This window comes from Triturus cristatus, chromosome 11, assembly GCF_964204655.1.
Source record: "Triturus cristatus chromosome 11, aTriCri1.1, whole genome shotgun sequence".
In the NCBI taxonomy this organism is placed as follows: Eukaryota; Metazoa; Chordata; class Amphibia; order Caudata; family Salamandridae; genus Triturus; species Triturus cristatus.
Genome location: NC_140594.1, coordinates 158,845,222 through 158,864,523, shown reverse-complemented (window position 1 = coordinate 158,864,523; position 19,302 = coordinate 158,845,222). Strand labels below are relative to the sequence as shown.

At 50.7% G+C, this 19,302-nt stretch overlaps 1 protein-coding gene across 1 annotated transcript in view; it reads right to left on the bottom strand.

Moving 5' to 3' along the window:
• VPS33A (VPS33A core subunit of CORVET and HOPS complexes) overlaps window positions 1-19,302 on the bottom strand; it is a 158,026-nt gene that overhangs the window by 23,872 nt on the left and 114,852 nt on the right. Inside the window, exon 7 of the mRNA XM_085633316.1 lies at window positions 8,190-8,383. Within this exon, the coding sequence (XP_085489442.1) occupies window positions 8,190-8,383 (194 nt within the window). The remainder of the gene's footprint in view (window positions 1-8,189; window positions 8,384-19,302) is intronic.

Genomic DNA, 19,302 nt, shown 5'->3' with positions numbered 1-19,302 from the left:
CGGACACCATAACTCAAACGGGTTTTCTCTTTGTTACTTGTTTTACCAGCTCATGTTACGGAGCATGGCGAACAGCACGAGTTATAGAGTGCTTTTTCAGTAAATTTCAATTTGAAATCTTTTTTTTTTTTATATAATGCACTTATTTCCCAATCCCCACATGGTGTCTTTAGCTGTGAACTGCAGGGGTTTGCCAATGGGTCTGGCTTGCAGTAAGGCCCTGCGGCTAGGCCGGGTTTATTAGTGACCTTTCTAGCTTTCATTTTCTATACAAAGGTTTGATGACTGATGAACTCCCATACCTCAAAGCCCTTGCTTCTTTTTAATTTATCTCCTGCCACCTAAAGGCACTGTATTTCCTCCCCCTGCTCCAGTGTTGCTGCACTTGAAGATACTTGGAAGTTATGGTTACCTGACTGTGCCATCCTGTCCAAGTTTTAATGCTGTGAGGCCAAGGGACTCCTATTCTTGTCTTCTGCTGCTTAGAACATGAGGTCAAGAAAACAGCCCTTTTTCTGGAGGAAGGTTACATGAGCAGGCAGCCACTTCGCACCTCCAAATGTAAAATAATCTGTGAACGCCACAGAAATGTCAGCCCTCAATGCTCAATCAAGAGTTTGTAAAGCATGGCTACTCACCTGTGAGGGTCTCAAAGTGCTGGGGGGGATGGGGGATTTATGGGTTGCTGATCCTTCTGGGCGTGGAGGTTCAGTCGAAGAGCCAAGTCTTGAGATCCTTCTTGAATTGGGTCAGCGACTGGGTCTGCCGGACGTGCAGGGGCATGGTGTTCCAGGTCTTGGCGCGGTAGAAGAAGTATCTTCCTCTGGTTATGGTCTTGTGAATCCGTGGGACGGTGGCCAGGGCAAGTTGGGGGGAGCGAAGTTGTCTGGCGGGTACATAGAATGAGAGGCGGTGGTTTAGATATGCTGGTCCAGGGTCGTGGAGAGCTTTGTAGGCATATGTGAGGAGCTTGAAAGTGATTCTCTTGTTGACTGGGAGCCAGTGGAGTTGTCGGAGGTGTTGTGTTATGTGGCTGGGAATGTCGAGGACCAGTCTGGCTGCGGTATTTTGTTTGTTTTGAAGTTTCCTGAGCTGTTTCTGGGTGACGCCAGCGTAGAGTGGGTTGCCATAGTCAAGTCTACTGGTGATGAATGCATGGGTGACTGGCTTTCTGGATTCTGTGGGGATCCATCTGAAAGTCTTTCGAAGCAGGCAGAGCACATGGAAGCAGGATAAGGAAACGGCGTTGATCTGGCGGTTCATTGTGAGCGAGGAGTCCAGTATGTTGCTGAGGTTATGTGCGTGGTTTGTGGGGGTGGGAGGAGTTCCCAGTGGGGCGGGTCACCAGGAGGCGTCCAAGGCTGAGGGTGCAGGTCCCAGGAGGAGTACTTCCGTCTTGTCCGAGTTGAGCTTGAGGCAGCTGTCTTCCATCCGGGTGGCAACGGCCTTCATCTCGCAGTGAAAGTGGATTCTGGTGACTGTGGGTTTGTTGGTGAGGATCAGCTGGGTGTCGTTGGCTGTGGGTTCGTTGGTGAGGATCAGCTGGGTGTCGTTAGCGTAGGAGACGACGTTGCGTCAGTGGTTTATGATGGCCGCGAGTGGGGTCCATGCAGACGTTGAAGAGGGTGGGGCACTCCACAGCTGTTCTCTGTAGGTTCTTAGAGGAACAGAGGCAGTCTGACTCGCTGTGTTTGGCCGGTAAGGAATGAGTGGATCCAGTCAAGGGCCTTGTCGTGGATGTCGGCGAGTCTCATAATTAGGGTGCGCATGGAAATGGGATCGAAGGCGGCTCAGAGGTCCAGTAGGATGAGGGCTGCAGTTTTACCCTGGTCGAGAAGGGAGCAGATGTCGTCGTCGAGGAGTGCGGTCTCAGTGCTGTGGTTACTTTGAAAGCTGGATTCAGCGATGTCCAGGATGTGGTTCTCTTCGATAAACTCAGAGTTGGGTGTTGATGGCCTTCTCAATGACCTTAGCTGGGAAGGGAAGGAGGGAGATGGGTCTGAAGTTCTTTCGGCAGATGGCTTCTTCAGCAGGGGGTTGATCTCCGAGTGTTTCCAGTCATTGGGGAAGGTGGCGGTTTCGATAGAGCAGTTGATGGTGTGGCGAAGCTCTGGGGCGATGCAGGTGGCAGCTCTATGGAAGATGTGATACGGGCATGGGTCCGATGGGGCTCCAGAGTGGATGCTCTTCATGGTTTTGAGTGCGTCGTCTGTGATCGCTCAGCCCTCCACAGGGCTTGGTCGCCCCACTCGCTGCTGCCGCTCCTGCCTGCCTTTGCCGCCTCCTGCCTGCAGATTCCTTGGCTCGCTGCCCGCTGCTCCTGGGAATTTCCCGCTGCTCCTGAGAATTTCCCGCTGCCCGCTGCTTCTTGGAATTTCCCACCGCTGCCTCCCTGCGGCCCCGCCCCCCTGTGATTCCATTCACTGCCCCGCTCCCGCCACCCAGCTGCTCCTCCCTCCCGGCTCCTTACTTAAGGGGACCACAGAGTGTGACCGCTCAGCCCTCCACAGGGCTTGGTCGCCCCATTCGCTGCTGCCGCTCCTGCCTGCCTTTGCCGCCTCCTGCCTGCAGATTCCTTGGCTCGCTGCCCGCTGCTCCTGGGAATTTCCTGCTGCTTCTTGGAATTTCCCGCCATGCCTTCCTGCGGCCCCGCCCCCCTGCGATTCCATTCGCCGCCCCGCTCCCGCCACCCAGCTGCTCCTCCCTCCCGGCTCCTTACTTAAGTGGACCGTAGTGGACCACAGTGTGTGACCGCTCAGCCCTCCACAGGGCTTGGTCGCCCCACTCGCTGCTGCCGCTCCTGCCTGCCTTTGCCGCCTCCTGCCTGCAGATTCCTTGGCTCGCTGCCCGCTGCTCCTGGGAATTTCTCGCTGCTCCTGGGAATTTCCCGCTGCCCGCTGCTTGTTGGAATTTCCCGCCGCTGCCTCCCTGCGGCCCCGCCCCCCTGTGATTCCATTCGCCGCCCCGCTCCCGCCACCCAGCTGCTCCTCCCTCCCGGCTCCTTACTTATGACGCCCCCAGAGCGACCGCGCAGCGGACGCGCGCAGCGGGAGCACCGATTGAGCGCCGAAGGTGCCCCAAAGGTAAGCCCGTCTACGCCCGTCCGCGCCTGGACCGCGCCCAGCGCCAGACCCCCTGGTCCTCGCCAGCACACCCTGCACATCTACGACGCCAAAACCCTCCACGCACTCAAAGCCGGCCGAAACACCGCCTGCTACCGAGCCACCCCGAGTCGCACCCACGGACCCTTCACCTGCCGCTTCACCGGCCTCCGACCCAACACCGCACCTGCTAAACCGAGCCCCAGCAACAAACACCTGTTGTGCATCCTGCTCAACACCCGCTCCGTTCACAGGCATGCCGTCGAACTCTGGAACCTCCTCGACTCGACAGCACCAGACATCGCCTTCCTGACGGAAACCGGGATGAACGCCTCCTCAGCGCCCGACGTCGCCATCACCGTCCCGGAAGGCTACAAAATCACCAGGAAGGACCGCGTCAACCAGACAGGAGGAGGCATCGCCATCATCCACAAGAACACCATCCGCATCACGACCAACTCCGAGGACACCTTCACCTCCGCCGAACACCTTCACTTCCAGATACATACCGACCCCAAGACCACGCTCAGAGGCACCCTCGTCTACAGACCACCGGGACCACGCACACAGTTCAGCGTAGACATCACAGACTTCGTCAGCCCGCACGCCATCAATTCCACCGACTACATCCTCCTGGGGGACCTCAACTTCCACCTGGAGGACAACAAGGACCGCAACACCACTGCTCTGCTGGACAACCTGGACAACCTCGGACTCAAGCAAATGGTAACCACCCCCACCCACTACGCCAGCCACACGCTTGACCCAGTCTTCTCATCCAGCAAATACGTCACCTTCAGCCACTCCACCAATCTCCAGTGGACAGACCACAGCTGCGTCTACTTCAGCTTCAGTAAAACGACGACCCACCACCACCCTCAACAAGCCCCCCGCAGGAGCTGGACCAAGATCACCGGTGACCAGCTCACCACCTTCCTCAGCCAGAACCCCCCCACCAGCTCAACGGACCCCAACGAAGCCGCCAACAACCTCACATAGTGGATCACCAACTGCGCAGACGCCCTCGCACCACTGAAGAAGAACCCCCCCAGCAGACGCGGCAGCAAGAAAGCCTCCTCGTTCACCGACGAGCTCATCACCTCCAAGAAGAACTGCCGCTCCCTGGAGAACACCTGGCGCACCAACCAGACCACAGACAACATGACGGCCCTCAAACACGCCACCCGCAAACACCACCAACTGATCCGCGCCACAAAGAAGACAGCCTTCAAGGAACGACTGGACAACAACACCCACAACAGCAAGGAACTCTTCAGCATTGTCAAAGAGCTCTCCAACCCCGACGCCGGAAACAATGACATCAATCCCTCGCAAAACCTCTGCGACTCCCTCGCAGCCTTCTTCCACGACAAGATCGCCAACATTCACAACAGCTTCGGCCCACCAACCACCAACCCCACCACCGAACCGATGCCCCCCACCGCCACCCTCCGCACCTGGATCCCAGTCAGCACCGAAGACACAACACGCACAATGAACACCATCCACTCCGGATCCCCTACGGACCCCTGCCCACACCACATCTTCAACACGGCCGACCACATCATCGCACCCCACCTCCGCGACATCATCAACGCCTCCTTCAACACCGCCACCTTCCCGGAGTGCTGGAAACACGCCGAGATCAGTGCCCTGCAGAAGAAACCAACTGCAGACCCCTCCAACCTCAAGAACTACCGCCCCATCTCGCTCCTCTCGTTTCCTGCCAAAGTCATCGAGAAGACCGTCAACAGACAGCTAGCCGCCTTCCTCGAGACCAACGGATCCCTCGACCACTCGCAATCCGGCTTCCGAGCCAACCACAGCACGGAGACCGCCCTCATCGCAGCCACAGACGACATCAGATCCCTAATGGACAACGGGGAAACTGCGGCCCTCATCCTCCTGGACCTCTCCACAGCGTTCGACACGGTCTGCCACCGCACCCTGGTACAGCGCCTGAACAACACCGGCATCCAGGAGAAGGCCCTGGAGTGGATCACCTCATTCCTCGCCGGAAGAACCCAGAGAGTCCGCCTCCCCCCGTTCCGGTCAGCGGCCACCGAAGTCATCTGCGGCGTTCCACAAGGGTCATCGCTCAGCACCACCCTCTTAAACGTCTACATGAGCCCCCTCGCAACAATTCGCACGTCAACACAACCTCAAGATCATCACCTACGCCGACGACACCCAGCTGATCCTCTCCCTCACCAGCGACCCGGACGCCGCCAGAGCCAACCTACACGAAGGGATGAAAGACGTCGCCGAATGGATGAAGAACAGCCGCCTGAAACTGAACTCAGACAAGACGGTGGTCCTCATCCTGGGATCATCACCCTCCGCCTGGGACGACTCCTGGTGGTCCCCCGCCCTGGGAGCCACCCCCAAGCCAACGGACCACGCACGCAACCTAGGCTTCATCCTGGACTCCTCCCTCTCGATGACCAGACAAGTCAACGCCGTCTCGTCTTCATGCTTCAACACCCTGCGCATGCTTCGAAAGATATTCCGGTGGATCCCCACCGAGACCAGGAAGACGGTCACCCAGGCCCTCGTCACCAGTCGGCTGGACTACGGGAACGCCCTCTACGCCGGCACCGCCGCCAAACTCCAGAAGAAACTCCAACGGATCCAGAACGCCTCAGCACGACTCATCCTGGACATCCCCCGACACAGCCACATCTCCGGACACCTGAGACCTCCACTGGCTCCCCGTCAACAAAAGAATCACGTTCCGACTCCTCACCCACGCACACAAGGCCCTCCACAACCTGGGCCCCAAGTTCGTCAACAACTGCCTGACCTTCCACAAGCCCACCCGCCAGCTCCGCTCCGCCGGCCTCGCTCTCGCCACCGTCCCCCGCAGAGCCACCGCCGGAGGAAGATCCTTCTCCTACCTGGCAGCCAAGACATGGAACTCCCTCCCCATCCACCTCCGGACAACGCAAGACCATCTCGCCTTCAGGAAGCAACTCAAGACCTGGCTGTTCGAGCAGTAGCGTTCCTCCCCCCCCACCCCCCAGCGCCTTGAGACCCTCTGGGTGAGCAGTGCACTATACAAATGCCTATGATTGATTGATTGATTGATTGGTAAGCGGAGTCCAGTTGAGCGGGGTCTGTTGGGGTGCGGCAAGGTTGCGTTCGGTGTTGACTGGCGTTGTGGCAGGGTCTTGGGTGTTGAAGCTGTCATATATTTGCCTGATCTTGTGGTGGAAGAAGGTACAGAGTTTGTTGCAGAGGTCTTGTGACGGTGGGACGTCTGGTCTCCCTGTTGGGCCAGGCTTACTCCTTTACGATGGCGAAGAGTTCTTTGCTATTGTGCATTGTCGTTGATTCTGTCTTGGAGGGCCGGTTTCTTTATGGTTTTGAGGAGGAGGTGGTGTGCGTTGATGACGGTTTTGAAGGTTGCGTGGTTTTCTGGGATTCCCCCATCTCTTCTTGAGTCGTCTGCAGGTGCGTCTGGATTCGTGGAGTGCGGGAGGGAACCAGCTGGCTTTCTTGGAGTGATGCTTGCCTGGTGCCTTCATGAGGGGTGCCAGAGTGTCGGCGATGTTGGAGATCCATTGGTGAAGGTTGCGTGCTGAGGTGTTGGCATCTGTTGATGTCAGCAGTGTGGAGTGCTGAGAAAGGCGAAGAGACATTCTTCGGTAGCCTTGTTCCAGCTATGACGGGTTCGGTGAGGGCGCTGGTGAACAGTGGGCGAGGCGAAGTGCATGCAGTGTTGGTCGGTCCAGAGGAGTTCGGATGTGTGGCTGTAGGTGATGTTCCAGCTGGCGGAGAAGATGGGGTCAAGCGTGTGTCCGGCTGTGTGGGTTAGAGCGGTGACTAGCTTCTTGAGTCCAATAATGGTAAGGTTCTCCAGGAGGGATGCGGTGTCCTGTCACTGGGTTTGTCTAGGTGGAAGTCGAGGTCAACGAGTAGGATGTAATCCTACTAGATGTCCAGATGCATCAGACTCACAAGAGGGTCAGTGGGAGTTGAATGGACCTCCTTTTATAAATGCTGACCTAGAGCACTCCTAGCTGGTCTTTCTCATGTACATATTTGGAATTTGCCATTTATTTTTTTTAGAGTGCTGATAGGCCACGGACTAAACCTCAAATTGTACTGCCATTCTAGGGGCCACAAAACTATTCCACGGACACAATACACCCAAGTTGGCTCCCTCTGCCTGTGCCCTTGAAAACTAGATTGTGGACGTGGGTGCCATTTTAGAGTTACTTGGTCCATGGCCTTAAAAAGTAGTCCATTGAGTTCTGTATATCATTTTTTAATTTTTTGGGGTGCTCTTCGAGGGTCTCCCTAATGTATCTTGGCTTAACCTGCCCTCCCCCCGCCCTTTCCCCCCCCGGGCACAGGGACCATGCCCTGCGTCCTGAAATGACAGCTGCTAGAATAATTTTACTCCTATGGTCAGCCAATTAGAGTTATCACATGTCACAGCATTGGTTTTGTGTCTGCAGACCTGAAGTAGTCGACCAGAGGCAAAAACTCCACTTGACTGATGGGAGTCCATTGTTTTCTGAATTGAAGTCCTAACTTCTGCGGACTATAAATGGCACAGGTGTACTAAAGTGTAAACCTTTTCAAGGTTACCAGGTACCTTATTTACACACTTATATCTTAAAATCTACTGAACAAATTTACACCAAACCAATAAAAGCACGCTTTGAGTAAAGTCCTAGTTTCATGCTAAATTAGGTTAAAATAATAGACGCAAAACACAACTTTTTGAACCCCCTTAACTTTTTTTGCCTCTATGGACCTTCACAAAAATTGTAATGTCGGAATTTATCTGCCTATGTCATGCGCTTTCCAAATTTAGTGCAGATCCGGCCATGTGTTCAAAAGTTATAGGCAAATCAAGAATGTCTTTTCAATGAAAACTGCGGAAGAATCATAACTACAGAGTGGCGACGGCCACCTCTATGTTTTACTCTTCTTAAATATGGCTTCTCAGTTTTAATTTTCCCAATGATTCAAATACTAATATGTTAACTATTTTGAGATCTTGCACTGAGATGTGTATTGCTGTACATTAGAAAAATTAAATTAAATAAAGAGCAGACACTAATGCTGTTACTTCACCTCAAAAGCTGCTGATATGACTTTAGCTTTCCTGCTCAACACTGGGCCCACGGCATTGAAGTTTTTGTCTCTGATCTCGGCATAGAGCTCCTCTGCAGAATTCAACTGAAGTTTCTTCGGCTCGGTGGGAAGCTCCTTGCTCCCATCACCTTGCTTTTTGGGCGCAAACTTTTCTGGTGGTAGTTTCACATGGGCTGCAACAAACATGAGCTTTCAAATAAGTAATTATTAAACAGACAATTGAAGATACAAGTAGAAAAGAGCGGTGATAATGATAACCTCTGAAAAATGCGCTAGATACAGATATAAAAATGCTGCACTCTGGTACCCGCAGAGCCCACATTCAATTTACAAATCATCATATCTGTGACAGGGAGAAAACTCCATCCACTAAGAAGGTCTCAGGGGATCGGAGGCTACTTGTCTGAAGAAGAGATCCACTAAAATATATATTCAATTCATTTTTTCAAAAAGCATGCTCTTTAAATGTGTTCTGCTTTATCCCTACTACACCGGTGTGTACACCAAAAAAAAAAACATCCTGCAGTTTGAATCGGCAAATGTTCTACTTTGTGACCTTATGGATCCCTATACAATGCTATTTGTTTTATAAACTTTGCATTCCTTCTTTCAAGATAGTACTGGGTTATAACACTCCAAAAAGCACGTATAGAGCGCAAATAGTGGGGCCGATAAGGGAATGAGTTCCACAGAAAACCAATGTGTAAATTGTGAGGATGGAATCAGAACAGGAAACATATGGACATCTGAGACTGGAAACATAGTTTCAGGAAATAAATAGGAATATGCTCGATTACTTTAGTATTAGGAAATAATTCAAAGAATACAGATTTTAAAAAGCAACTAGAGGAGCTGAACTTACTTCCCAAATGGAGTTTTGTATTTGTAGACCTGCCCCACCCTTTCTGAAGACTTGTGTAACATGATTAACAGACCTCAACAGAGCCATTTGTGCTCAACAAAACAAAGTTGCTTATGAAGAACTCCTGATGTACATGTTGGCCCATCATGTTCCAGAACCTGCCTCCCAAGTACACCAAGGTGTTCCAAGCTCTAGTTTTCATTTGCCGACGAGTAGGTGTCCAAGGCACACCTGGCGGGCAGGTCATCTCAATGAGGGGGGATTGAACACTACCAGTATTTAATTTAAGTGAGCAACTTGTATTTACCAATATATACTGCGCCTTTCTTTTCTTTAAAAAATGTATTAATATTGGAAGCACCCACTCTCATGGTAGGAGGCAAAGAAGGAACCCCACTATAGAGAAGAACGTTAACCATGAAAAACAATAGGAGATGACTCGGGGACAAGGAAAAGATCCTACGACCAGCGTTCACTATGAGTTGGTTAAGTAGCTCCACTAAAATCGAGAAAGAGAAAGAGGAGGATGACCAAAAAGAAAAGAAGGCAGTGCTCACAACATTACTAACAATTCATACTTCAATACACTAAGACAGTGGCCCGCAATATGAAGCATTACAAGAGACAATGCCAGACCTACCGGGTATTTTTGAGGCCATTCATCCTTTTCTTCTAAAGCAGGAAATGACCACATAAGCGTCCTTTCATAAGTGGACGATCATGTTATATAGCATTATACCTCAATTCAGTTCCAACACAAATTGAATGCTCTTAATCTGAATTCTAGCATTAATAGAACTAAAATTATTATGGAAAAAGTGATTAAAATGTAATCTGAACACGATGATGGCTTACAGGTAAGAAAATTAAGTTAGGCTAGTGTGAACAGGGCCTATGGAGCCTGTCTATCTTTGACTTCACATAGTAACATAGTAACAAAAGTTTGCCACATATGTATTTTCTTTTAGCAATAGGAGATTTGCTTATGAAACAAACTATCTTACCATCAATATAATGCATCTTAAGCTTTATATATAACTGGCCATTTAAATGCTATTGAATTGCCTGCTGTTTTTTATGTTGTAATTAAATTAACACTTCGAGCGTACACAGAAGAAAATAGACAAGGAAGATACTGGACCAGCCCCTAAATGGAAGGCGACCAATGCATGATGTGGCTGGGAAACAGCATGTCCAAGCATGCATGGTTTTACGCCCAGGAGTAACACTGCTCCACATCAGCAAGCTGTGATGTTTCACAGGTGTTGTTCAGAGCAGCATCTTCTTCTCAGTGCCTAAGAATTGCAGAGAAGATAGAAATGTTTCAGTCAGCTGTCTCAAATAGACTGGTTGGCCTCCGTTACTATTCCTAACACTGTGATGTTTCATATGTGCATACATTGACTACAGGCATACGGTCCAAGGAATTGCTCTGCACCAATAGCACCATAAATATTTTCTAAAATATTGGGTTATAAACCTCAGAACTGTTTTCAAACACCAAGCAAGGAAACTCAATTGATCAATGACCAATGCAAGACAATCACCAGTCTTTATACTCCCTTGATTTCCGTTTCTTTACAGTAAGCTGCATTTAGCAAAACTGGGCAGACAGTAGATTTGAGGCACCCATGTCATGTGGTTCATAGGTGCTGCCAAAGGGGGCGTGCAATCCTCAGTACAAGGGCACCACCTGCTGGTAGAGCAAGGCAGTGTATGACCTGGCTGCAGATAGGGAGCCACTAACATTCTTACAGAAAGGAGAATCTCACTTCTCTTCATGACAAAAGTAAGGTTGAGGAGATGAAAACAGGTGGAGAATGGACTTCTCTGCAGTCCATAAAGCCTTGGGCCGCCCATTGATCGATGCACAAATTATTGCCATGGGTATCTGGGTAAAAAAAATAAACTAAAATAAAAAGAACGTGTACGTGTATCATGCTGATTATTGGAAGGATCTTTGCCATTTTCTTTGATGGCAAACATTATCTCACCTGGCAACACAATCAAGGTCTTTTGTTCCATACATCATTAATACTTTATACTTTATGTCTGTGTTTGGTGAGTGATGACATTTTATACTGCGGTAACTTTGTAGCACTACTGGTAGTTGAAGGACTTGTTTGTAAGATAGAGTACGCTCAGTGAACATATCCAAGTTGCACAAGCACCATTCATCTGTCAACACAGTCAGGTCAACTTTAATTCCTTCTGTGCAGAGGACAAACTGCTGAAGTCCACAAGCCCACATGTGTACTTGATTACAACAAGTACATGGATGGAGTGGATTAAAATGCCCAGGTTCTTCAACCTGCAACAGCAAGTTTCCCATCATGCCACTTCAGTTTGGACCCAGCCATATGCAAATCAGCCTAGACCCTGCTCCAATCTCAATAGTCAAGCCTGAACTGCCAGACCAGGTCTTCCCTGAACCATATAATAAGCAACCCAGGACCGCTTCGCCCTTATAATTGGAATCAAGCTGTATCAGGCTGATGATCCCGTGGCACAATAAGCATGGGACCCATGTCTGGGCAAATGCAACAAGGTGATGGATTGAATGCTTGAATTAATCTCAGCCACTGGGAATTGCGTGGGGCCGCATACCAATCCATTGCTTAGATTAATTCAAACATTTCATTCATCACTGTTCTGCATACTTATTGTGTCGCCCTAAGAGGGGTGAGTATGCCAAGCTGTGGGTCCCGTGCACAGTCACTGAGAATTAAGCTGGACCCGGCTGATGAGCCCATAACTAGGATGAAACTAGTCCTGGGTTACTTGTGTTCTGGTTCAGGTAGGACTGGTGTTGGCAGTTTGGGATGGACTGTTCCTACTGCAGCAGTATGAATACTGATTTGCATATAGCTGGGTTCAAACTGAGGTGCATGGTGTACAAAATAACAATGGTTTGGGATGCAACCCGAGCGATCACTAGTGACTGAGATTAATTTAAGCATTCTATCCATTACAGTTTTGTATACTTATTGTGTCGCTCTAAGTGGGACGGGTATGCCTAGACGTAGGTCCCGTGCATGCTGTGTCACTGGAACCAAGCTGTACCCAATTGATTAGCCCTTCACTAGGGCGAAACAGGTCCTCGGTTGCTTGGGTTCCTGTTCAGGGAGGACTTCACTTGGCAGTTTGGGCTGAACTGATCCTGCTGGAGCAGGGTGAAGAGTGATTTGCATATAGGTGGTTCCAAACTGAGGTGACATGATGTGCAAAATAATGATCGATTGGGATGTGGCCCAAGTGATTACCAGTGGCTGAGATTAATTCAAGCATTCTATCCATCACTGTTTTGTATATTTATTCTAGTCAATGCACTGCACATAAAGGTGGACAGGACATGCACCATGGTTTGTTGAAGTATCCTGTCCACTAAATCCTAAGGTCCCTGGGTGTTTCTGGACGTAATCTTTAGGGAACTTAGGAGAGTCTGCCCCAGCAAGTTTACCCCAGTTTTCAAAGGTAGTTATGCTCAAACTCTTCGAGTACTAGATAACAGTGCTTCCTCAGGCACACCCAACTTACTTCTACACACTGAAAGGAGTTGGATTTAGTTTTAGTGCAGTGAGTGCGCTGACGGAGCATGAAAGACAAGTGTTCCTGAGCCTATGTAGGCTGCTATGGGGAGGTATTAGTAAAGAATCGTCTGGCACATGCACTGTATTAATCAGGACTCAGAGTGAAACAGACACATTAAGAGGTATTTAAAGCTTAGCCCAGGCTTGTTTTTATAGGGAAATACAACACAAGCGGTAGGGCCTACAACACTAGCGCACTAGACATTTTCAAGTGTCAAAAACATTTTGTGGTCAGAAAAAAAAAGTGTTCACTTCTCGTGGTTTACCGCTAATCACCCACACAAACTGAAACTCAATTATAAGGAGAAGGAGCAACACAATTTAAATACAAAGATATCAATATAATAATAGAATTCTTTGAACGAAAAAGTCATTAGGCAGATGATTCTTGATTTAGATTCTTCTTTATTATATTTGAAATCAGGTTCTTTTCATAAAAGGTCATTCGATTTTTCAATTTTGGACTTGTTGCTTTCTTGCATAAATTGAATCATCCTTTGTTCAATAATTAAATCAGCCAACGCGTTTCGTCCTAAAAGGACATCAGGGCTTGGTAATTAGAAGTGAATCTTCTCGTTATTCAAATGCACCGCATAAATTGGACTGAATAAAATTAAATACTGAGAGTACTTAAACTCTTATTGGGGTCTCATCTATTTTATGCCTGCTGATTTTGCGCGTCTATTTCAAAGAGTAATCTAGTTTATATCTTGATATGAAGTAGAATTCTCAACCAAAGTAGTAAGTAGCCCACAGCTTCAGTGTGGCCCGATAAATCCCGCTGCCTTTATTAACGCGTTTCGTCCTAAAAGGACTTCGTCAGGGCTGAAATAATAGAAATAACTATTCAATTAAAAATTCAAAAGAAACATTCTTGGTGCATTAAGTACATCTCTGCCTATATCCAGTCTAGAAAAATGCCAGTATCAGATGGAAGTACTCTTTTTACAATGTCATTGCGGATTGTTCCCAATGTATTTACTATCTCTACCTGACCATTAATACAATGTCTGTGTTAGACCTGTCAGCCCTTTGGGTGGTCCCTCCTCATCATTATTTATTTTGTCCCACTTTTGCCTCAAACCCTGTTTGAATTTTTCCTTTTTGGGAACCACCAGACTTTTTCGTGTTGCTGCAGATTCAGGGAGCCATTTTAGCTACCCCTGAAACTTCTGTCTGAGGGCCTGGAGCACAAAATGGTGGCCACCTGTGACATCACCAGCATCCACTGGAACCTACCAGCACCTTCCAGAACATTCCAGAACTCTGTGACAGTTGGAGGCGGTTTAGAATGTTGGGAGGTTAAGACAGAGTGTTGGCAGTTGGAGCTGGCAGTTGGCACCTGACTGGTGAAGGGAGAGCAGCACAACAGTGAAGGAGGAAGGAGTGAAGCAGCAGGGGTGGAAACTTGTGCCTGGAGTGGGGTCCATAAACCCACCCTTGATACTAGTCCCTACTGATGGATCCCAGCCTGTAGCCCTGTGTGGGAAGAAGCCAGAAAAACTCATCCTAAGGACCTGGACAGCAGGAACAGGCCTTAGAAACAGAAAGCAGCAAGATCCTGACCTGGAAACTGGTTTCCCTGGAGTCCGGCGTCGAGTAGCCTGAGACCTGGAGCCCGAGGTGGAGAAGCGGCGCTGACTGAAGAAGCAGACGTCGTACCCGGAGCCGCCTGAGGTCGTAAGAGGGCGCCGACGGAGGTCGTGAGGAATACCAGAGGACGAGGAGGAAGTCAACCGAGGTCGAGTGAGCGGCGTCATCGGAGGAGTGAAGTCCGCCCTCCGGAGTCGTCGGAGACCGAGGTGAAGTGTACCGGAGGTCGGGAGTGAGGATCGCACTCCGGAGTCGCCCGGAACCTGAGAGGAGGAGCACCGGAGGTCGGGGGTGAGGATCGCACCCCGGAGTCGCCGGAAGTCGACATCGAGGCCAGGCCGGCTGACGTCATCGAAGCCGAGAGCGCCATCGGACCGGAGCCGCCCGAAGTCGACATCGAGTAGAGACTGCCCGACGCCGTCGAATCGGAGGTCGAGATCGAACCGAGGCCGCCGACATCGGACCGGAACCGCCTACCGGCGTCGTCAAAGAACTGACATTGTGCCGAGGCCGCCGAGATCGAACCGGAACCGCCTCACGGCATCGACACGACTCCAGCGGCGTCGGAGCATCAGAAAAAGGGCAGTAAGTGGAGTAGAGGGCGCCTAAGGCCCTGTGGAGACCTGAGAGACTACTCTAAGGGGCTAGGGAGGTGCTGAAACCAACCTGACTGTGCCAGGGGTGAACTGGGACTAACCTAGAGAGGTTGTGTGGAGAGAGAAAGCCAGGGCACTGGTATTCCCCCCTTGATCTACCTCAGTTTAGGCCTCAGCCTTGTCCCAGCCAGGGAGTAGCCCCCCTCAAGCCTTCCACAACCCTACAAGCTGTGCCTGGGCCAAATCGGCCCTTAGGAATTGAAAAGTGATCTGATTACATGAGTGTTGCTGTATACTTTTAATTATTTATTGGGGGCACTGTATTTATTGTGTTTTACCTATTTATTGCTTTACTATATTTATTGGTCCACAGGACTTGTTGGTGCACAATATTTATTGGTACAGTATTTATTGCCTCCGAATATTTAATTGCCTGTATTACCTGCACTTATATTTATGTCCTTTATATTTATGATCACCCCTATTTATTGAATCTTCAGACAGTATTTATTTGACCTGCACTATTTAAAATTTGTATATTGTGATTGACTTATTTATTTTTCCAATCAGCAACTAAGAGAAAAAGATAAAGAGAGATATTTTCATAATTTTTACGGTGTAGAGTCGTTTTTGGAACGGATGCACGCATGGTTATTGTATGGGTATATTGTATGCTTAGCACGGTGCCTGATTCCTGACCACTCGAGCCAAGCTACCACAGTGTGTTCGGGAAGTCCACCACCACCCCTTCTAGTGTGGGAGTGGTTTTCCAACATAAATTGGTGTTCAGCGGTGGGATAGAGCTGTGCCTACATATACTCAACAATAACTGTGGGTAGTCCATAGGCCTACACCGGGAGTTTTCTCAAAGCGGCCTTCCTAATTGTGGGATTTTGTTTTTTCCAAATTTACTCTGGTGGTGGGAGGAGGTATTATTAAAGGTACCCCCCTGCATTGTTACTGCACAAAACCTGTCCTCTAACCTGAGTGGGCGAGATGGAGTTTGTACTAGAAAATCTAGAAACGTACACTGTGGCCCAACTCAGGGAGTTTTGCCAGCGGGAGGGGGTGTACTGTCCCCCAGGAGCAAAGAAGGGTGCACTCCAAACCAGCTTAAGGGCTTGGGGGGAGGCACGCAGGGAAAGCAAGGCTGAGGAGGAAGACAGGGATGGAGAGCCTGACCCCGAGGGGGCTGAGATGTACCAACCTGAGGTGGGGAACCTGTCAGCAGGGCCCAGGACACTTTCTAGGAAGGGCAGCACTGTCTCTAGTGGGGGCTTATCCGAAGTGGAGTTAGCAGATCGGAGGGAGAAAAGACAGCTCACATGGGACTTAGCAAAGCTGGAGAAGGAGAAGGAGGAACAGAGGATGGCTCATGAGACGGAGAAACAGAAGATGGCTCATGAGATAAGACTGAAAGAGATAGAGCTTCAGATCCTAAGAATTGGGGCACCAACTGTTCCTAATGGTGGCAGCAAAGACCAAGAGATCACCAGGGAATCCAAACCCTACCTGCCAAAGGACATAGTAGCTAGCTATGGGTAGGGTGATGATATCGCCAAGTGGCTAGCGGCCTATGAGGTCTCGTTAAGGGCCCATGGGGTTCCAGAGAAGTACTGGGGAGGGGGATTGTATAAGTACATGCCTCCAGCTGGTAGGGATGCTTTATTGGCCCTCGAAGAGGATGAGCAGACCCACTACCCCACCATGAAACTGGCGCTCATCAGAAAGTTTGGACTAACACCTGAAAAGTACAGACAGAAGTTCAGGGGTAGTCACAAACTGGGCACACAGAATTGGGTGGACTTCCTGGACTATGCAAAGAAGGCACTGGAAGGTTGGATTCAGGGCAGTGAAGTGAGGAACTACGAGGAGTTGTTTGACCTAGTACTGAAAGAACACCTGCTCGAGAAATGTTTCCCTGAACTGCGGCAACACCTGGTGGATAGCAAGCTGACCAGTCCCCGGAAGCTTGCTGAGGAGGCGGACATTTGGGCTAGTACCCGGGTGTCCACAAGGGGGACTGGAGGGGATACTCAAAAGGCCGGACAGGGCGCCCCCCAGAAGAAAGAGGGAGGGGAAAAGAAAAAGGAGTTCTCCAAAAGCCCCCAAAATAGCTTCCAAGGAAAGGGAACAGGATTCACCCCTAGGGCTAACCCACCCAGAAACCCTAATCCTGGCCAGAGTCAGCAGCCAAGGGTTGTCCATTGCTACGAGTGCGGTGGCGTTGGACACTATAAAGGAGATCCGAAATGTCAGAAACGATCACCCCCTCCCACTGGAGGAAAGACCCCCGGAGTAGCTAGTGTAGTGCTCGGGGAGGAGATGCCCTTAACTAAGGGAAGGGAGTGGTCGGGTGTCACTTTAGTGTCCCTGGGAGAACGGGAGATGGTTCCTAAGATCCAGGTGCCCGCAAATACCGCAAAGTATGGGCAGTGGATCACCATCAACGGCCAAAGAGGGGAGGCTCTGAGAGACACAGGAGCCAGTATGACTATGGTGCGTAGCCAGCTGGTGTCTCCAGAGCAGGTAATTCCCGATGTACTCCACCCAGCCGCGATGGCTGACGGCAGAACAGGCCACTATCCCGTGGCCGAGGTTCCCTTTGAATGGGGGGGGGGTTGCAGGTTCACTTCGAGTTGCCGTAAGCCCTGCCGTGCCAGTCGATTGTCTGCTGGGGAATGACATGGAGCACAACGCTTGGAAGGAGGTGGAATACCGGACTCACACCGAGATGCTGGGTACACCTGACTGGGCCTGTGTTAGCACAAGGTCCGCGACTACCCGAAGTGGGAGTTCATTCCGGCTGGAGCCTGGAACAAAGGCCCAGCCAGCTGCCAGTCAAGGGAAGAACCGAGGACAGGAGGAGCCTGCCTCGGCGTCTCCACCCCGTAGGACGGATAGGCCACCGGAGGTGGTGGACCAGGAGTCTGCGGAGGGGGACGTTACCAACCTGGAGGACCTACCCATCCCGGCCGAGTGGCACGTGGAGGGAGGCCCGTCCAGGGAGGAATTCTGCCAGGGCCAGAGGGAGTGCCCTACCCTTGAGGGGCTGAGGCGACAGGCCGAAGCCCAGGCAGCAGGGAACGTTGAAGGGAACTACAGTGTTTACTGGGAGGATGGCCTCCTCTACAGTGAACCCAAGGCACCCCTACATGGATCGTCACGAGCCTTGGTAGTTCCTCAACGTTATCGAGCCTTCCTTTTGGAGTTGGCTCACGAGATACCATTGGCAGGACACCTGGGGCAAGACAAGACCTTCGCCCGTCTTGTCCCACACTTTTATTGGCCTCAGATGAAAGTGTCGTCCGATACCTACTGCCGGACATGTGTGTCTTGCCAAGCCAGTGGGAAAACAGGGGTGAAGCTGAAAGCTCCCCTGGAACCACTTCCTGTCGTTAGCACCCCCTTTGAAAGGGTGGGCATCGACATTGTGGGTCCATTAGATCCACCAACTACAGCTGGTCACAGGTTTATCCTGGTTCTGGTGGATCATGCCACACGGTACCCAGAGGCAATACCTCTGAGGACCATAACAGCACCTGTTGTGGCTAGGGCCCTGATGGGAATCTTTACCCGAGTGGGTTTTCCCAAGGAAGTTGTGTCCGACAGGGGGACCAACTTCATGTCAGCATATATGCGGGCAATGTGGAAGGAGTGTGGAGTGACCTACCGGTTCACAACTCCTTACCACCCCCAGACCAATGGTCTGGTGGAAAGGTTTAACAAAACCTTAAAAGGCATGATCAGAAGTCTGCCTGAAGGCCTGCGGAGGAAATGGGACGTCCTCCTACCCTGTTTACTCTTTTCATACAGGGAAGTGCCACAGAAGGGAGTGGGCTTCAGCCCCTTCGAGCTTCTGTATGGGCACCCTGTACGTGGACCTCTTAACCTGGTGAGAGACGGATGGGAAAGAACTCCCAGGAAGCTCCCCCAGGATGTGGTGAGCTACATGCTGGCCTTCCGGAGCCAAATGGCTAAGTTGTGGAAGCAAGCTTCTGACAACTTGGAAGCCAGCCAAGCAGTGATGAAGGCGTGGTATGACCACAACGCTCACCCGGTGGAGTTGGAGCCTGGCCAGAAGGTGTGGGTGATCGAACCAGGAGAGCTTAGTGCCCTCCAGGATCGCTGGTCAGGACCCTTTGAGGTGTTGGAGAAGAAGGGTAAGGCTACCTACTTGGTGGACCTGAAGACCCCTCGTCAGCCCCTGCGGGTGCTGCATGCCAACCGCCTCAAACCCCACCACGAGAGGCCCGAAGTCATCTTGATGATGGTGACTGACGGAGGAGAGGACGTGGAAAGCGAGCCTCTCCCTGATCTGTTTGCGTCTCAAGAAAAGGATGGGTCGGTGGAGGGAGTGATTCTCTCCCCATCTCTAACTCCTGAACAGCAGGAGGACTGTCGCCAGGTCCTGGGGCAGTACTCTTCGTTGTTCTCCCTTGTCCCGGGTA